This window comes from Bombina bombina, chromosome 4 (assembly GCF_027579735.1).
Source record: "Bombina bombina isolate aBomBom1 chromosome 4, aBomBom1.pri, whole genome shotgun sequence".
NCBI lineage: Eukaryota > Metazoa > Chordata > Amphibia > Anura > Bombinatoridae > Bombina > Bombina bombina.
In genome coordinates this window covers 518,120,141-518,141,963 of record NC_069502.1, presented here as the reverse complement: position 1 = coordinate 518,141,963, position 21,823 = coordinate 518,120,141, and the positions used below count along the sequence as shown (strand labels likewise).

Genomic DNA, 21,823 nt, shown 5'->3' with positions numbered 1-21,823 from the left:
TCTCAGTATATATCTACATCTACTAAGTATATATCAGTATATATCTACATCTACTCAGTATTATCTCAGTATATATCTACATCTACTCAGTATATCTCAGTATATATCTACATCTACTCAGTATATCTCAGTATATATCTACATCTACTCAGTATTATCTAGTATATATCTACATCTACTCAGTGTATCTCTGTATATATCTACATCTACTTCAGTATATCTCAGTATATATCTACATCTACTCAGTTATTCTCAGTATATATCGTACATCATACTCAGTATATCTCAGGTATATATCTACATCTACTCAGTATATCTCAGTATATATCTACATCTAACTCAGTATTATCTCAGTATATATCTACATCTACTCAGTATATCTCAGTATATATCTACATCTACTCAGTATATCTCAGTATATATCTACATCTACTCAGTATATCTCAGTATATATCTACATCTACTCAGTATATATCTACATCTACTCAGTATATCTCAGTATATATCTACATATACTCAGTATATCTCAGTATATATCTACATCTACTCAGTGTATCTCAGTATATATCTACATCTACTCAGTTTATATATGTATATATCTACATCTACTGAGTATATCTCAGTATATATCTACATCTACTCAGTATATCTCAGTATATATCTACATCTACTCAGTATATCTCAGTATATATCTACATCTACTCAGTATATCTCAGTATATATCTACATCTACTCAGTATATCTCAGTATATATCTACATCTACTCAGTGTATCTCAGTATATATCTACATCTACTCAGTGTATCTCAGTATATATCTACATCTACTCAGTATATCTCAGTATATATCTACATCTACTCAGTTTATATATGTATATATCTACATCTACTCAGTATATCTCAGTATATATCTACATCTACTCAGTATATCTCAGTATATATCTACATCTACTCAGTATATCTCAGTATATATCTACATCTACTCAGTATATCTCAGTATATATCTACATCTACTCAGTATATATCTACATCTACTCAGTATATCTCAGTATATATCTACATATACTCAGTATATCTCAGTATATATCTACATCTACTCAGTGTATCTCAGTATATATCTACATCTACTCAGTATATCTCAGTATATATCTACATCTACTCAGTATATCTCAGTATATATCTACATCTACTCAGTATATCTCAGTATATATCTACATCTACTCAGTATATCTCAATATATATCTACATCTACTCAGTATATCTCAGTATATATCTACATCTACTCAGTTTATATATGTATATATCTACATCTACTCAGTATATCTCAGTATATATCTACATCTACTCAGTATATCTCAGTATATATCTACATCTACTCAGTATATCTCAGTATATATCTACATCTACTCAGTATATCTCAGTATATATCTACATCTACTCAGTATATCTCATTATATATCTACATCTACTCAGTATATCTCATTATATATCTACATCTACTCAGTATATCTCAGTATATATCTACATCTACTCAGTATATCTCAGTATATATCTACATCTACTCAGTATATCTCAGTATATATCTACATCTAATTAGTATATCTCAGTATATATCTACATCTACTCAGTATATCTCAGTATATATCTACATCTACTCAGTATATCTCAGCATATATCTACATCTACTCAGTATATCTCAATATATATCTACATCTACTCAGTATATCTCAGTATATATCTACATCTACTCAGTGTATCTCAGTATATATCTACATCTACTCAGTGTATCTCAGTATATATCTACATCTACTCAGTATATCTCAGTATATATCTACATCTACTCAGTATATCTCAGTATATATCTACATCTACTCAGTATATCTCAGTATATATCTACATCTACTCAGTTTATCTCAGTATATATCTACATCTACTCAGTATATCTCAGTATATATCTACACTACTCAGTATATCTCAGTATATATCTACATCTACTCAGTATATCTCAGTATATATCTACATCTACTCAGTTTATATATGTATATATCTACATCTACTCAGTATATCTCAGTATATATCTACATCTACTCAGTTTATCTCAGTATATATCTACATCTACTCAGTATATCTCAGTATATATCTACATCTACTCAGTATATCTCAGTATATATCTACATCTACTCAGTGTATCTCAGTATATATCTACATCTACTCAGTATATCTCAGTATATATCTACATCTACTCAGTATATCTCAGTATATATCTACATCTACTCAGTTTATATATGTATATATCTACATCTACTGAGTATATCTCAGTATATATCTACATCTACTCAGTATATCTCAGTATATATCTACATCTACTCAGTATATCTCAGTATATATCTACATCTACTCAGTATATCTCAGTATATATCTACATCTACTCAGTATATCTCAGTATATATCTACATCTACTCAGTATATCTCAGTATATATCTACATCTACTCAGTATATCTCAGTATATATCTACATCTACTCAGTATATCTCAGTATATATCTACATCTACTCAGTATATCTCAGTATATATCTACATCTACTCAGTATATCTCAGTATATATCTACATCTACTCAGTATATCTCAGTATATATCTACATCTACTCAGTATATCTCAGTATATATCTACATCTACTCAGTGTATCTCAGTATATATCTACATCTACTCAGTGTATCTCAGTATATATCTACATCTACTCAATATATCTCAGTATATATCTACATCTACTCAGTATATCTCAGTATAAATCTACATCTACTCAGTTTATATATGTATATATCTACATCTACTCAGTATATCTCAGTATATATCTACATCTACTCAGTATATCTCAGTATATATCTACATCTACTCAGTATATCTCAGTATATATCTACATCTACTCAGTATATCTCAGTATATATCTACATCTACTCAGTATATATCTACATCTACTCAGTATATCTCAGTATATATCTACATATACTCAGTATATCTCAGTATATATCTACATCTTCTCAGTGTATCTCAGTATATATCTACATCTACTCAGTATATCTCAGTATATATCTACATCTACTCAGTATATCTCAGTATATATCTACATCTACTCAGTTTATATATGTATATAACTACATCTACTCAGTATATCTCAGTATATATCTACATCTACTCAGTATATCTCAGTATATATCTACATCTACTCAGTTTATATATGTATATATCTACATCTACTCAGTATATCTCAGTATATATCTACATCTACTCAGTATATCTCAGTATATATCTACATCTACTCAGTATATCTCAGTATATATCTACATCTACTCAGTATATCTCAGTATATATCTACATCTACTCAGTATATCTCATTATATATCTACATCTACTCAGTATATCTCAGTATATATCTACATCTACTCAGTATATCTCAGTATATATCTACATCTACTCAGTATATCTCAGTATATATCTACATCTAATTAGTATATCTCAGTATATATCTACATCTACTCAGTATATCTCAGTATATATCTACATCTACTCAGTATATCTCAGTATATATCTACATCTACTCAGTATATCTCATTATATATCTACATCTACTCAGTATATCTCAGTATATATCTACATCTACTCAGTATATCTCAGTATATATCTACATCTACTCAGTTTATCTCAGTATATATCTACATCTACTCAGTATATCTCAGTATATATCTACACTACTCAGTATATCTCAGTATATATCTACATCTACTCAGTATATCTCAGTATATATCTACATCTACTCAGTTTATATATGTATATATCTACATCTACTCAGTATATCTCAGTATATATCTACATCTACTCAGTATATCTCAGTATATATCTACATCTACTCAGTTTATATATGTATATATCTACATCTACTCAGTATATCTCAGTATATATCTACATCTACTCAGTATATCTCAGTATATATCTACATCTACTCAGTATATCTCAGTATATATCTACATCTACTCATATATCTACATCTACTCAGTGTAGCTCAGTATATATCTACATCTACTCAGTATATCTCAGTATATATCTACATCTACTCAGTATATCTCAGTATATATCTACATCTACTCAGTATATCTCAGTATATATCTACATCTACTCAGTATATCTCAGTATATATCTACATCTACTCAGTTTATCTCAGTATATATCTACATCTACTCAGTATATCTCAGTATATATCTACATCTACTCAGTTTATCTCAGTATATATCTACATCTACACAGTATATCTCAGTATATATCTACATCTACTCAGTTTATCTCAGTATATATCTACATCTACTCAGTTTATCTCAGTATATATCTACATCTACTCAGTATATCTCAGTATATATCTACATCTACTCAGTTTATCTCAGTATATATCTACATCTACTCAGTTTATCTCAGTATATATCTACATCTACTCAGTATATCTCAGTATATATCTACATCTACTCAGTATATCTCAGTATATATCTACATCTACTCAGTTTATCTCAGTATATATCTACATCTACTCAGTATATCTCAGTATATATCTACATCTACTCAGTGTATCTCAGTATATATCTACATCTACTCAGTATATCTCAGTATATATCTACATATACTCAGTATATCTCAGTATATATCTACATCTACTCAGTTTATCTCAGTATATATCTACATCTACTCAGTATATCTCAGTATATATCTACATCTACTGTGAATTTATCTTCAATATCTTATTTAATCAATCAAGATAAAGCAGTAACTCAATTTAAGACAATTTAGTAAACAAAGCTCTCAAATTTGCAGACAAAAAGAATGTTAGGTTTGTTAGGAAACAATAATGTAGCATAAGAAACCATTTTCTTACCTTTCACTTATCTCTTTAGCGGTACAGCGTATTCTGCCATGAGACCAACTAGCTCACTGCTTAAAAGGCTGGTTTTGAAAAGGGGACATTGCAAGTATGTTCTCCTTCCTAGATTCATTATATTTGAATTTGCTTTGGGCAATCAGATCCCAGGCTTTTAAGATGTTTGAACGTGCAAAAAACGAATAAACACTTACATAATATAATTCAGTATTACGCTGAACTGTACAGAAATTCACTGACCTATTTTTGCTAAAGTACTCTAAGAATATACTAAGTTTCAGCTAAAGAAAGAATCGTCCCTTAACACTTTACTAAATTGCTTTTTATAAGAACTAAATACGGTTGATTTATGAAAAAGAACAACAATATAATTCAAGGCTGATCTTTCATTCACACAATTATTTCATGAATTTAAATTGATATAATGCTGTTTGTGATTGTCTTAAAGAAAAAACCCTCTATGATTGGGAAGTGCTGGGTTCTTATTTAGAGCAACAACACAAAATAATAAAATATTACTAGTATTTATATATAAATCATATTTAAACCATGGTATACAATAATTGCCAAATTGTGGCTTGTGAAAAAGAAAAAAAATAGTATAAAAATGTCAACCGCTCACCTGTATGGCTAAGCTGCGACGTGCTTCTACTTCTTCGTGAGACTATGGCAACGACTTTGGCACTTAAACTTGATCTCCTTTTTTTCCCACCAGATCCTACTGTACCAACAGCTGTGTCAGACTGGCTTCCATCATTGTGTTCAAGCTTGTAAATTTCTCCACTCACACTTGTGCTCTTAGTTATTCTCCCTGAAGTTCCCATCCGTCTACCTTGCATTTTAGGCGTAAACGAACTATAAGGAGGGACATATAAAAATATATATATAAATATATAGTTCCTGGAAATCAGGCCTAACTGGTTATTAACACAGTATTTATTTCCCGTAATAAATGTTATATTATCCATTTAGTTTTGCAGATATGAACAGTTATATTGCTAGTCACACTAACAACATCATTTATTAATCAATATTTTAAAGGGACAGTCTAGTCAAAATTAAACTGTCATGATTCAGATAGGGCATGCGATTTTAAACAACTTTCCAATTTACTTTTATCATCAAATTTGACTTCTTCTTTTGGTATTCTTTGTTGAAGCTAAACCTAGATCACATACTAATTTCTAAGCCTTTGAAGGCCGCCTCTTATCTCAGTGCATTTTTACAGTTTTTCACAGCTAAGCAGTGCTAGTTCATGTGTGTCATATAGATAAAAAAAAGTGTGCTCACTACCGTGGAGTTATTTATGAGTTAGCATTGATTGGCTTAAATGCAAGTCTATCAAAAAACTGAGATTAGGGGGCAATCTGCAGAGGTTTAGATACAAGGTAATCACAGAGGTAAAAAAGTATATTAATATAACTGTGTTGGTTATGCAAAACTGGGCAATGGGTAATAAAGGGATTATCTATCTTTTTTAAACAATAAAAAAGGAGTAGATTGTCCCTTTAAGCTTGTGTACGTTCTCGTCCAGTATTTAAACCAATATAATTATTGAAAGGATAAACAGCATAAATTATTCTGGCAGACAAAACCTTATGTTATTTGGTGCTTTATATGGAAAATAGGTTTACCAGAAATGCCTGCATCTTAAATAACACAACTTGATTAACACAGTCTCTGATGCGAGAAAGACTAGGAAAAGGGAGTCTGACAATGTAATATCAAACATATAAGTTTTATGTTTTTTTAATTTCTTTGTTGTCAAAACAGTTTTATTACTTTAAAACAATTAAGGCTAAAGCATTAAAGGAGATATTAAGGCCTCTATTTATCAAGCTGTCTACTTACCTGCATTCAACGGCCCCAATACGCTTGCCTAAGATCGCCTAACATCGTTGCCGCGGACCTGAATACGTTTGCCAAATTTATCAAGAAAGCTGTCAAAAAGCTGCGCACCAAGTACGGTGCGATGAGCAGCGGACTGTTGTTAACTAACAGTCATCGATCTCGCTGCTCTTCGGCTTATTTGCAGCTTTCTTGCTATACTGTCACTAAGCACCTACACTATACTATACAGTTTTACCCCCTAAACCGCGCTCCTGGATCCACCCGCAACTAAACTTATTAACCCCTAAACCGCCGCTCCCGACCCCGCCGCAACTATAATAAATATATTAACCCCTAAACTGCCGCTTCCGGACCCCTCCGCCACCTACATTATACCACATACATTAAGTTATTAACCCCTATCCTGCTGATCCCGGACCCCGCCACAACTGAATAAAATGTTTAACCCCTAAACCGCCGCTCCCGGAGCCCGCCACCACCTACATTATACATATTAACCCCTAATCTGCCCCCCCCCCTACACCGTCGCGACTATATTAAATGAATTAACCCCTAAACCTAAGTCTAACCCTAAACCCCCTAACTTAAATATAATTTAAATAAATCTAAATAAATATTACTATTATTAACTAAATTATTCCTATTTAAAACTAAATACTTACCTATAAAATAAACCCTAAGATAGCTACAATATAATTAATAATTACATTGTAGCTATTTTAGGATTTATTTTTATTTTACAGGCAACTTTGTATTTATTTTAACTAGGTACAATAGTTATTAAATATTTATTAACTACCTAGCTAAAATAAATACAAAAGTACCTGTAAAATAAATCCTAACCTAAGTTACAATTACACCTAACACTACAATTAAATAAATTAAATTAATTAACTACAATTACCAACAATTAAATAAAATAAACTAAAGTACAACCCCCCCCACTAAATTACAGACAATAAAAAATGGCAAGAATTTTAAACTAATTACACCTAATCTAAGCCCCCTAATAAAATAAAAAAGCCCCCCAAAATAATAAAATTCCCTACCCTATACTAAATTACAAATAGCCCTTAAAAGGGCCTTTTGCGGGGCATTGCCCCAAAGTAATCAGCTCTTTTACCTGTAAAAAAAGAAATACAACCCCCCCAACATTAAAACCCACCACCCACACAACCAACCCTACTCTAAAACCCACCCAAACCTCCCTTAAAAAACCTAACACTACCCCTTTGAAGATCACCCTACCTTGAGCCGTCTTCACCCAGCTGGGCACAAGTGGTCCTCCAGACGGGCAGAAGTCTTCATCCGATCCGGGCAGAAGAGGACCTCCAGACGAGCAGAAGTCTTCATCCAGGCGGCATCTTCTATCTTCATCCATCCGGAGCGGGTCCATCTTCAAGCCATCCGACGCGGATTAAATTTTTCCTACCTTAATTCCAATTGGCTGAAAGAATCCTATCAGCCAATCGGAATTAAGGTAGGAAAAATCATATTGGCTGATGCAATCAGCCAATATTATTGAAGTTAAATCCTATTGGCTGATCCAATCAGCCAATAGGATTGAGCTTGTATTCTATTGGCTGTTCCAATCAGTCAATAGAATGCAAGCTCAATTCTATTGGCTGATTGCATCAGCCAATAGGATTTTTCCTTCCTTAATTCCAATTGGCTGATAGAATCCTGATGTCATTTAAAGGAACCTTCATTCTTCGTTAGGACAACGATGGAAGAGGATGCTCCACGTCGGATGGCTTGAAGATGGACCCACTCCGCTCAGGATGGATGAAGATAGAAGATGCTGCCTGGATGAAGACTTCTGCTCGTCTGGAGGTCCTCTTCTGCCCGGATCGGATGAAGACTTCTGCCCGCAAAAGGCCCTTTTAAGGGCTATTTGTAATTTAGTATAGGGCAGGGAATTTTATTGTTTTGGGGGGCTTTTTTATTTTATTAGGGGCTTAGATTAGGTGTAATTAGTTTAAAATTCTTGTAATTTTTTTATTTTCTGTAATTTAGTGGGGGGTTTTTGTACTTTAGTTTATTTTATTTAATTGTAGGTAATTGTAGTTAATTAATTTAATTTATTTAATTGTAGTGTTAGGTGTAATTGTAACTTAGGTTAGGATTTATTTTACAGGTACTTTTGTATTTATTTTAGCTAGGTAGTTATTAAATAGTTAATAACTGTTTAATAACTATTGTACCTAGTTAAAATAAATACAAAGTTGCCTGTAAAATAAAAATAAATCATAAAATAGCTACAATGTAATTATTAATTATATTGTAGCTATCTTAGGGTTTATTTTACAGGTAAGTATTTAGTTTTAAATAGGAATAATTTAGTTAATAATAGTACATTTATTTTGATTAATTTAAATAATATTTAAGTTAGGGGGGTGTTAGGGTTAGGCTTAGGTTTAGAGGTTAATAAAATTAATATAGTGGCGGCGGTGTAGAGGGGGCAGATTAGGGGTTAATAAATATAATGTAGGTGGCGTCGGAGTCCGGGAGCAGCGGTTTATGGGGTTAATAACTTTATTTAGTTGTGTGGGGTCCGGGAGCGGCTGTTTAGGGGTTAATAAGTTTATTAGAGTGGCGATGGGCTACGGACGCGGCGGTTTAGGGGTTAATAAGTATAATGTAGGTGGCGGCGGTGTCGGGCGGCAGATTAGGGGTTATTAAGTATAATGTAGGTGGCGGCGGTGTAGGAGCGGCAGATTAGGGGTGTTTAGACTCAGGGTACATGTTAGGGTGTTAGGTGGAATCAATGGGATATCGGGCAGCAGCGAACATGAGCTTTCGCTGCTGTCAGACTCCCATTGTTTCCTATGGCATCCGCCGCCTCCAGGGCGGCGGATTGAAAACCAGGTACGATGGGCCAAAAGTGCTGAGCGTACCTGGTAGGATCTTGATAACTAGCAAAAGCAGTCAGATAGTGCCGAACTTGCGTTCGGAACATCTGGAGTGACGTAACCATCGATCTGTGTCGGACTGAGTCCGACGGATCGTATGTTATGTCACAAATTTCTACTTTTGCCGGTCTCTAGCCTTTGATAACTAAGGCAAATCAGGCTCGCCACAAATATGCTGCGGAATTCCAGCGTATTTGCGGTTGACGGCTTGATAAATAGAGGCCATTATGTCTATTAAAATAAACAATTCTATGCAACATACTACTTTACACCGATCAGGTCAAGATACACAGACAGATCAATAAATCATGGTGAATGGATAAATTGGACCAATATTAAAAAATGATCAGAGTACATGAAGAAGAGGCGTAGAATTTCTATGTAATATGTAACATGCTACCTTCTGAACAATCACACAGGAAAAACATAATTTATGCTTACCTGAAAAATTCCTTTCTTCTGTTGTGTGATCAGTCCACGGGTCATCATTAGTTCTGGGATATAACTCCTCCCCAACAGGAAATGCAAGAGGATTCACCCAGCAGAGCTGCATATAGCTCCTCCCCTCTACGTCAGTCCCAGTCATTCGACCAAGAATCAACGAGAAAGGAGTAACCAAGGGTGAAGTGGTGACTGGAGTATAATTTAAAAGATATTTACCTGCCTTAAAACAGGGCGGGCCGTGGACTGATCACACAACAGAAGAAAGGAATTTATCAGGTAAGCATAAATTATGTTTTCTTCTGTTATGTGTGATCAGTCCACGGGTCATCATTACTTCTGGGATACCAATACCAAAGCAAAAGTACACGGATGACGGGAGGGATAGGCAGGCTCATTATACAGAAGGAACCACTGCCTGAAGAACCTTTCTCCCAAAAATAGCCTCCGAAGAAGCAAAAGTGTCAAATTTGTAAAATTTGGAAAAAGTATGAAGCGAAGACCAAGTTGCAGCCTTGCAAATCTGTTCAACAGAGGCCTCATTCTTAAAGGCCCAAGTGGAAGCCACAGCTCTAGTGGAGTGAGCTGTAATTCTTTCAGGAGGCTGCTGTCCAGCAGTCTCATAGGCTAAACGTATTATGCTACGAAGCCAAAAAGAGAGAGAGGTAGCAGAAGCTTTTTGACCTCTCCTCTGTCCAGAATAAACGACAAACAGGGAAGAAGTTTGGCGAAAATCTTTAGTTGCCTGCAAGTAGAACTTGAGGGCACGAACTACATCCAGATTGTGTAGAAGACGTTCCTTCTTTGAAGAAGGATTTGGACACAAGGATGGAACAACAATCTCTTGATTGATATTCCTGTTAGTGACTACCTTAGGTAAGAACCCAGGTTTAGTACGCAGAACTACCTTGTCTGAGTGAAAAATCAGATAAGGAGAATCACAATGTAAGGCTGATAACTCAGAGACTCTTCGAGCCGAGGAAATAGCCATTAAAAACAGAACTTTCCAAGATAACAATTTTATATCAATGGAATGAAGGGGTTCAAACGGAACACCCTGTAAAACGTTAAGAACTAAGTTTAAACTCCATGGCGGAGCAACAGCTTTAAACACAGGCTTGATCCTAGCTAAAGCCTGACAAAAGGCCTGGACGTCTGGATTTTCTGACAGACGCCTGTGTAACAAGATGGACAGAGCTGAAATCTGTCCCTTTAATGAACTAGCTGATAAACCCTTTTCTAAACCTTCTTGTAGAAAGGACAATATCCTAGCGATCCTAACCTTACTCCAGGAGTAACCTTTGGATTCGCACCAGTATAGGTATTTACGCCATATTTTATGGTAAATCCTTCTGGTAACAGGCTTCCTAGCCTGTATCAGGGTATCAATAACCGACTCAGAAAAACCACGTTTTGATAAAATCAAGCGTTCAATTTCCAAGCAGTCAGCTTCAGAGAAGTTAGATTTTGATGTTTGAATGGACCCTGTATCAGAAGGTCCTGTCTTAGAGGTAGAGACCAAGGCGGACAGGATGACATGTCCACTAGATCTGCATACCAAGTCCTGCGTGGCCATGCAGGCGCTATTAGAATCACTGATGCTCTCTCCTGTTTGATTTTGGCAATCAATCGAGGAAGCAGCGGGAAGGGTGGAAACACATAAGCCATCCCGAAGTTCCAAGGTGCTGTCAAAGCATCTATCAGAACCGCTCCCGGATCCCTGGATCTGGACCCGTAGAGAGGAAGTTTGGCGTTCTGGCGAGACGCCATGAGATCTATCTCTGGTTTGCCCCAACGTCGAAGTATTTGGGCAAAGACCTCCGGATGAAGTTCCCACTCCCCCGGATGAAAAGTCTGGCGACTCAAGAAATCCGCCTCCCAGTTCTCCACTCCCGGGATGTGGATTGCTGACAGGTGGCAAGAGTGAGACTCTGCCCAGCGAATTATCTTTGATACTTCCATCATTGCTAGGGAGCTTCTTGTCCCTCCCTGATGGTTGATGTAAGCTACAGTCGTGATGTTGTCCGACTGAAACTTGATGAACCCCCGAGTTGTTAATTGGGGCCAAGCCAGAAGGGCATTGAGAACTGCTCTCAATTCCAGGATGTTTATTGGAAGGAGACTCTCCTCCTGATTCCATAGTCCCTGAGCCTTCAGAGAATTCCAGACAGCGCCCCAACCTAGTAGGCTGGCGTCTGTTGTTACAATTGTCCAGTCTGGCCTGCTGAATGGCATCCCCCTGGACAGGTGTGGCCGATAAAGCCACCATAGAAGAGAATTTCTGGTCTCTTGATTCAGATTCAGAGTAGGGGACAAATCTGAGTAATCCCCATTCCACTGACTTAGCATGCACAATTGCAGCGGTCTGAGGTGTAGGCGTGCAAAAGGTACTATGTCCATTGCCGCTACCATTAAGCCGATCACCTCCATGCATTGAGCTACTGACGGGTGTTGAATGGAATGAAGGACACGGCATGCATTTTGAAGCTTTGTTAACCTGTCTTCTGTCAGGTAAATCTTCATTTCTACAGAATCTATAAGAGTCCCCAAGAATGGAACTCTTGTGAGAGGAAAAAGAGAACTCTTCTTTTCGTTCACTTTCCATCCATGCGACCTTAGAAATGCCAGAACTAACTCTGTATGAGACTTGGCAGTTTGAAAGCTTGAAGCTTGTATTAGAATGTCGTCTAGGTATGGAGCTACCGAAATCCCTCGCGGTCTTAGTACCGCCAGAAGGGCACCCAGAACCTTTGTGAAGATTCTTGGAGCCGTAGCCAATCCGAATGGAAGAGCTACAAACTGGTAGTGCCTGTCTAAGAAGGCAAACCTTAGATACCGGTGATGATCTTTGTGAATCGGTATGTGAAGGTAAGCATCTTTTAAATCCACTGTGGTCATGTACTGACCCTTTTGGATCATGGGTAAGATTGTCCGAATAGTTTCCATTTTGAACGATGGAACTCTTAGGAATTTGTTTAGAATCTTTAAATCTAAGATTGGCCTGAAAGTTCCCTCTTTTTTGGGAACCACAAACAGGTTTGAGTAGAACCCTTGTCCTTGTTCCGACCGCGGAACCGGATGGATCACTCCCATTAATAACAGATCTTGTACACAGCGTAGAAACGCTTCTTTCTTTATCTGGTTTGTTGACAACCTTGACAGATGAAATCTCCCTCTTGGGGGAGATAATTTGAAGTCTAGAAGGTATCCCTGAGATATGATCTCTAGCGCCCAGGGATCCTGAACATCTCTTGCCCAGGCCTGGGCGAAGAGAGAAAGTCTGCCCCCCACTAGATCCGGTCCCGGATCGGGGGCTCTCGGTTCATGCTGTCTTTGGGGCAGCAGCAGGTTTCCTGGCCTGCTTGCTCTTGTTCCAGGACTGGTTAGGCTTCCAGCCTTGCCTGTAACGAGCAACAGCTCCCTCCTGTTTTGGTGCAGTGGAGGTTGATGCTGCTCCTGTTTTGAAATTCCGAAAGGGACGAAAATTAGACTGTCTAGCCTTAGCTTTGGCTTTGTCTTGAGGTAGGGCGTGGCCCTTACCTCCTGTAATGTCAGCGATAATTTCTTTCAAACCGGGCCCAAATAAAGACTGCCCCTTGAAAGGTATATTAAGTAATTTGGACTTAGAAGTAACATCAGCTGACCAGGATTTTAGCCACAGCGCCCTACGTGCCTGTATGGCGAATCCTGAGTTCTTAGCCGTAAGTTTGGTTAAATGTACTACGGCCTCCGAAATGAATGAATTAGCTAGTTTAAGGACTCTAAGCCTGTCCGTAATGTCGTCTAGCGTAGATGAACTAAGGTTCTCTTCCAGAGACTCAATCCAAAATGCTGCCGCAGCCGTAATCGGCGCGATACATGCAAGGGGTTGCAATATAAAACCTTGTTGAACAAACATTTTCTTAAGGTAACCCTCTAATTTTTTATCCATTGGATCTGAAAAAGCACAGCTATCCTCCACCGGGATAGTGGTACGCTTAGCTAAAGTAGAAACTGCTCCCTCCACCTTAGGGACCGTTTGCCATAAGTCCCGAGTGGTGGTGTCTATTGGAAACATCTTTCTAAATATTGGAGGGGGTGAGAACGGCACACCGGGTCTATCCCACTCCTTAGTAACAATTTCAGTTAGTCTCTTAGGTATAGGAAAAACGTCAGTACTCGCCGGTACCGCAAAGTATTTATCCAACCTACACAGTTTCTCTGGTATTGCAACGGTGTTACAATCATTGAGAGCTGCTAAGACCTCCCCTAGTAATACACGGAGGTTCTCCAATTTAAATTTAAAATTTGAAATATCTGAATCCAATCTGTTTGGATCAGAACCGTCACCTACAGAATGAAGCTCTCCGTCCTCATGCTCTGCAAGCTGTGACGCAGTATCAGACATGGCCCTAGTATTGTCAGCGCACTCTTTTCTCACCCCAGAGTGATCACGCTTGCCTCTTAGTTCTGGTAATTTAGACAAAACTTCAGTCATAACAGTAGCCATATCTTGTAATGTTATCTGTAATGGCCGCCCAGATGTACTAGGCGCCATAATATCACGCACCTCCCGGGCGGGAGATGCAGGTACTGCCGCGTGAGGCGAGTTAGTCGGCATAACTCTCCCCTCGCTGTTTGGTGAAATTTGTTCAAATTGTACAGATTGACTTTTATTTAAAGTAGCATCAATACAGTTAGTACATAAATTTCTATTGGGCTCCACCTTGGCATTGGAACAAATGACACAGATATCTTCCTCTGAGTCAGACATGTTTAACACACTAGCAATAAACTTGCAACTTGGTTATAATCTTTTTTAGCAAAAACGTACTGTGCCTCAAAGAGGTACTAAACGATTAAATGACAGTTGAAGTAATGAACTGAAAAACAGTTATAGCATCAAACTTTAAAACAACACAACTTTAGCAAAGGTTTGTTCCCATTAGAAAAATAACAATAATTAAATTTGACATAAAAATTACAGAGCAACGTTTTTATTCACAGTCAATATAAAATTCTCACAGCTCTGCTGAGAGAATCTACCTCCCTCCAAAGAAGTTTGAAGACCCCTGAGATCTGTCAGAGATGAACCGGATCATGCAGGAAATATAAGAGTAACTGACTGGAATTTTTTGATGCGTAGCAAAGAGCGCCAAAAACGGCCCCTCCCCCTCACACACAGCAGTGAAGAGAAACGAAACTGTCACAATTAAAACCAAACAACTGCCAAGTGGAAAATAATGCCCAAATATTTATTCACTCAGTACCTCAGAAATGTAAACGATTCTACATTCCAGCAAAAACGTTTAACATGATAAATACTTATTAAAAGGATTAGTGACTTTTAACAGAGTAGTTCCGGTGAAATACCATCCCCAGAATACTGAAGTGTATACATACATGTCATTATAACGGTATGGCAGGATTTTCTCATCAATTCCATTCAGAAAATAAAAACTGCTACATACCTCAATGCAGATTCATCTGCCCGCTGTCCCCTGATCTGAAGCTTTTACCTCCCTCAGATGGCCGAGAACAGCAATATGATCTTAACTACTCCGGTTAAAATCATAGTAAAAAACTCTGGTAGATTCTTCCTCAAACTCTGCCAGAGAAGTAATAACACGCTCCGGTGCTATTGTAAAATAACAAACTTTTGATTGAAGTCATAAAAACTAAGTATAATCACCATAGTCCTCTCACACATCCTATCTAGTCGTTGGGTGCAAGAGAATGACTGGGACTGACGTAGAGGGGAGGAGCTATATGCAGCTCTGCTGGGTGAATCCTCTTGCATTTCCTGTTGGGGAGGAGTTATATCCCAGAAGTAATGATGACCCGTGGACTGATCACACATAACAGAAGAAACAATACCCTCTTCTTCGGAATGACAAAAATAATGTTTGACTAAAATGTATATATATATTTTTTGCATTTATTCATAAGAGTGATGTGCAAATGGACTTATTTTATTATCATTAAAACCCTATGCTCCTAACTCAAGCCTTTGTTTCATAATAAAAAAAGGAAAGCTGCGGCAGTAAACATGGGCATTTATTAAAGTGCCTTATAGCTTAGTCACACATAGCATTCAATGAAAAGAAAATTATCCTTGTGCCTTTATCATAACCATTGCAGCTAAAGTTTAAAGGGACAGTCTACATCAGAATTTGTATTGTTTTAAAAGATAGATAATCCCTTTATTACCCATTCCCCAGTTTTGCATAACCAACACAGTTATATTAATATACTTTTAACCTCTGTGATTATCTTGTATCTAAGCCTCTGTGAACTGCCCCTTTATTTTAGTTCTTTTGACAGACTTGCAGTCTAGCCAATCAGTGCCTGCTCTCAGATAATTTCACGTGCACGAGCACAGTGTTATCTATATGAAATATGTGAACTAACACCCTCTAGTGGTGAAAAACTGTTAAAATGCATTCTGAAAAGAGGTGGCCTTCAAGGTCTAAGAAATTAGCATATGAACGCCCTAGGTTAAGCTTTCAACTAAGAATTCCAAGAGAACAAAGCAAAATTGGTGATAAAAGTAAATTGGAAAATTGTTTAAAATTACATGCTCTATCTGAATCATGAACGTTTATTTTGGCCTAGACTGTCCCTTTAAATTTAATTTCCATGATGCTCAGGCTTAAAACGGAAAGCAATCTAATACTAAATTCTTTTCTAAACTGTATTATTATATATAATTCTGTTTGCAAGATGAAAACTTCTTGACAGAATAAGTTGGGTTTTATTTGAAAGCACTGTGAGATAAGCTATTACATACACAAATGAAATGCTATTAATAAAACACTGCAGAAATGTGTTACTCTGCTCTATATGCTTTATAATGTTTTGTAATACTGTTGAATACTGCCACTCTGCAAATTCTTATGTGGATGAGACCTTTGAGTAGCAACTATTCTGCCTGTGTTTGATTCTAATTTATAGTATCTATTGTTAAAAACTGAAAGTGAACTTTACGTTTGCCTAAGATGTCCTGAATTTATATATGGTATAAAAGTAACTTGATAGGAATTTGACAATGACGTTCATTTATAAGACATAGCATAAGTTCTAGTTTAAGCTATATCAATCACAGTTTGCTTATACAAAGTAATAAAACTATTTTTAAAAAATACAAATTGCAGAGGTGTGCAGTAACTGCTATTGGAATTCAATGATTCTTAAAACAGTTTCAAACTTGATGACAATAAGCTTAGAGAGTTATGACATGAAATAATCTGTTAGTGGTGTTCTTAATATCTAAGATGCACAACTGATTATATTCTGGTAAAATCACCAGACATGCAAGCAATGCACATTATGAAATATTATAGACGACAAAATAAAAATTCCAAACATTACTGGTGACATGTAGATTTTTTAAACTTGATCGCTTCCCCGGCCTTCTTTTACATTTCACAGGCTTTATGGTTTATAAAGTTCTGTACCTCACCTATGACAGATCCAATTTGATTAAATCTAGAAATGTACAATTAAATTCAAAATTTGCGCACAGATTATAATGCAGGCGTTGCTTTCACTAACCTGGTGGGAACAACAAATGTGTTTATGAAAGTCTCTATAGAGTCTTTTTAGAAGTGTACAACCTTTCCGATGAACTGACATAATCCATATTCTACTTTCAATCTCAAAGCAATTGTAGAACATGTAGTTATTATATTAATTGATTAAAAATATACTTCTATATATGCAAACTACATATGCCCAAGGCAAAGTATGTTTTTTTATTATCACCTATACTTATATCGATGAAAAGATATACATTGGTTAAACAGAGTACAAATATTAGCCAGAGGTTGGGAGCTTTAGAGGGACCGTCTACACCCGAGTTTTTTTTTTTAAATGATAGATAATCCCTTTATTACTCATTTCACACGTTTGATTAATCAACACAGTTATATTAATACACTTTTTGCCTCTGTGATTACCTTGTATCTAAGCATCTACAGACTGCCCCTTATTTTAGTTCTTTTTAAAGACCTGCATTTTAGCTGACAGTGCTGACTCCTAAGTAACTCCACGGGCGTGACCATAATGTTATCAATATGGAACACATGAACTGATGCCCTCTAGCTGTAAAAAAACTGTAAAAATCTCCTGAGATAAGAAGCGGCTTTCAAGGGCTTAGAAATTAGCATATGAGCCTACCTAGCTTTAGCTTTCAACAAAGAATACCAACAGAACAAAGCAAATTTGATGATAAAAGTAATTTGGAAAGTTGTTTAAAATTGCATGCCCTATCTGAATCATGAAAGTTTAATTTTTGTTTGACTATCCCTTTAAGTGTTGAAAACTGAAGAAGTTATTTTAAGATAGGGAAAGTGGGGGCCACATAAAGCCATATTAGGGGCCAAAGAAAATAAATGGCAGGGAAAGCCATATAAAAAGCGAAAAAACTATAATGGTGAAACACTGTTGATCAAAGAATTAATGAGGTTGCATATACTGTATACACTAATGTAATGAACATGAAATGAGGAAATGTCTGATACATACGCAGAAGGGCTTCCACCGTTGTAAGTCCTTCCAGCATGTAAGAAAAAGGCAAAATTACCAAGCGTAGCACAGCTTTGGAACTTGTCTGTCTTACAGTAATAGCGCTCAGAGGACAAGATGTATTTTATTCTTATCTAAACAATGTCTTCTCACTAACAATTCCTTTACAATAGCTCCGCATATTTCAGCATTGTACTATATGACTTCCTTAGTAGAGTAACTGTGGAATGTAAAATTATTACATTCCACGATAATGTTTCATAAGATGCTTTGTCTACAGCTGAACTGATACCCCATCATTTTTGTTGTTACTTAAAAAATAGCATCTAGGCCAATCATAACATCTAAGCCACAGTGTCTTGGGACACAATTTGTTTTGGGATATTGTGAATGAAAAAGTAAGTACATTTTATAGCTAAGTACAAATTGCTCTCTGAATGCAGAAAATGTGTTGGTTGACTATGTCACATAATAATAACTAGTATTTATATAGTGCCTTTCTCCCAGTGGGACTTAAAGCACTTTTTCAGTGCTTGCTCTTGGAATTAACCAAATCAGCAGCTCAATAGTAATAGTTATTATTACCCAATTTAATGGTACTCATTTTTTTGACCTCGGAAGGATGAAAGGCTGAGTCAGCATTGCCGGGATTTGAACCTGTGATCTTGGATCTTTTAAACAGGCTTTTTTGTAGTCAGGGTATTTACCAACTGAGCTACCTCACCGGCTTGACCTCACATCTAGTGGTTCTCATGTGTATGGTTCATAGATACAGATAGATTTTCTGCTCCTTATATGAAAGGGAAATCAGCTAAGAATTGTCTCATTGCAAGTGGAAAAGTTACATACATAAGACTTGGCACACAAATTGGTAGTACCTGAATATGACACCACTGTTGGACCGGATACGACACCACTAGATTGCAATATTTTACAGACAGTTACATAAGCAGAATAAAAGATATACTGCATAATGCAGAGAAAGACAGACAGATACAAAAATACTAATGTTTATTTAATGTTACGTATTTATACTCATTTGATATTCTATGTATTGTTTTATTCAGTTAGAACACTAAGGCAAAAGAAAAAATGACACTAGGGGGCCGATTTACTAATCTGCGGGCAGACATGATCCGCTGTAGCGGATCATGTCCGCCGCACATCGATAAATGAGGACAGCATATGTCAGCATGTATCATTGCATAAGCATTTCTAGTGAAATGCTTGTGCAATGCCGCCCCCTGCAGATTCACGACCAATCGGCCGTTAGCAAGGGGTGTCAACCGCTGCTTCTTAACTCCTGTTTCCAGCAATCTGGGAACTACGGGGGGTAGATTGCAGCATCCGCTTCTTGTTAAATCTACCCCTAGGAAGTTAAATGAAAACAGAAAATGTATTTAAGCCACATGTATATTTCATATAGAAGTAAACTGATTGCAGTGTGTTAGGAAGTAGTTAATTGTCTATCTGAATACAAAAGAAGATTAAAACAAACTTATTTACATAAACGAAAAGCTAATCCGAATTTCATATAAACTGGCAAGACATAATTGTCTAGCAATATGGCGTCCTTAAATTTAGGATATACCTTTATTTCTGGGTAAATAATGGATGGTGTTTTGCTCAAAGCCCAGTAAGCAGACTAAAGATGTGTATATGAATGTTGATAATTGATTGGCTAATATTTTCAATCCATAAAACTAAAGCTTAAATTATTTACCTTATACTGAGTTATTCCATTAAAGCATTATCAATATTTAAAGGGATATGAAACCCAGGATTTTTCTTTCATGATTCAGATAGAGCATGCATTTTTAAACAACTTTCTATATTACTTCAATTATCAATTTTTTTTCATTCTCTTGGTACTTTTTGTTAAAAATCAGGGGAAACAACCTGAACCCAGAAAGAGATTCAGATGTCATGTAACATAAGTGATTGTGTTAATCACATTTATAGGAAAGGTTCTAGGTCTCACTCAATTTACCTGTAAGCCTATGGCTACAAAACATTGTGTTGCTTTTCATTGTCAACAAGGAGTTCTCATTTAAACATGAAAAATCAGAGACCTTCCTGGTTTCAATACTCACTTAACAGAAAATTATAATAAACTGTGCCCCCCTCAAATAAAAGTACCCTACTGTTGAGGTCCTGTGTAAGATGAGACAGTAATATAGGGGTAGATTTAACAAATGTCGTGGGGACATGATTCGCTATAGCAAATCATGTCCGCTCGACATTGCATACGCTGTCGGTATTTAACATTGCAGGGGTTGTCAATCATCCCGATCGTATCGGGATGATTTCCCTCTGCCACCTAACTTCCTGAGCCTGACCCTGAAACAATGGGGCTCCAAAGCAGCATCATAAATGGAGCCCATAGAGTTTTTAATAAATCTACTTGGGTACTGAAACAAGGACAATACAAACATGGAGTGTGTGTTTAGTTCTCACTAAGATGCAAAATTGCAGTAGCCCCTTAATGAAAATTCAAAAAAGAGATTTTAAATTCATACCATATAAGAACTGTGATCATGTAACACTAGCATTTTATTAGCACAGTCCATTTTCCTGGTTTCATTTGTTGTGGCCAGAAAGGGACATTGAAATTGTGCTCTGAGCTAACCAACCTCTGTGTAGAATGTTGAAGGATGAAATCAATTTCACCATACTTCATAATGTAATCTCTTCCGCCTCTCTAAAGAGAGGGAAACTAGCACAAAGAAGCAAAATAAATTATGAATGTATACTGAAATATTGTGATATTTTACTTTTAAGGGACTGTCTAGTTAAAATTCAACTTTCATGCAATTTTAAACAACTTAACAATTTACTTTTGTCATCAAATTTGCTTTGTTCTCTTAGTTTTCTTTGTTGAAAGCTAAACCTAGGTAGGCTCCTATGCTAATTTCTAAGCCCTTGAAGGTTATATCAGTGCATTTTACCAGTTTTTCACAGCTAGACAGCCCTGTTTCATGTAGATAACATTGTGCTCACTCCATGGAGTTATGAGTCAGCACTGATTGGCTAAAATGCAAGTCTGTCAAAAGAACTGAAATAAGGGGGCAGTCTACAGAGGCTTAGATACAAGGTAATCATAGAGGTAAAAAGTTTATTAATTTAACAGTGTTGTTTATGCAAAACTGGGGAATGGGTAATAAATGGATGATCTATCTTTTTAAACAATAAACATT

At 36.3% G+C, this 21,823-nt stretch overlaps 1 protein-coding gene across 2 annotated transcripts in view; it reads right to left on the bottom strand.

The window, feature by feature from the left end:
- The window catches only part of RIMS1 (regulating synaptic membrane exocytosis 1), an 831,266-nt gene that overhangs the window by 188,404 nt on the left and 621,039 nt on the right, over positions 1-21,823 (bottom strand). For both annotated transcript variants that reach the window (XM_053710432.1, XM_053710433.1), the window contains one exon: positions 5,540-5,772. In XM_053710432.1, the coding sequence (XP_053566407.1) occupies positions 5,540-5,772 (233 nt within the window). The remainder of the gene's footprint in view (positions 1-5,539; positions 5,773-21,823) is intronic.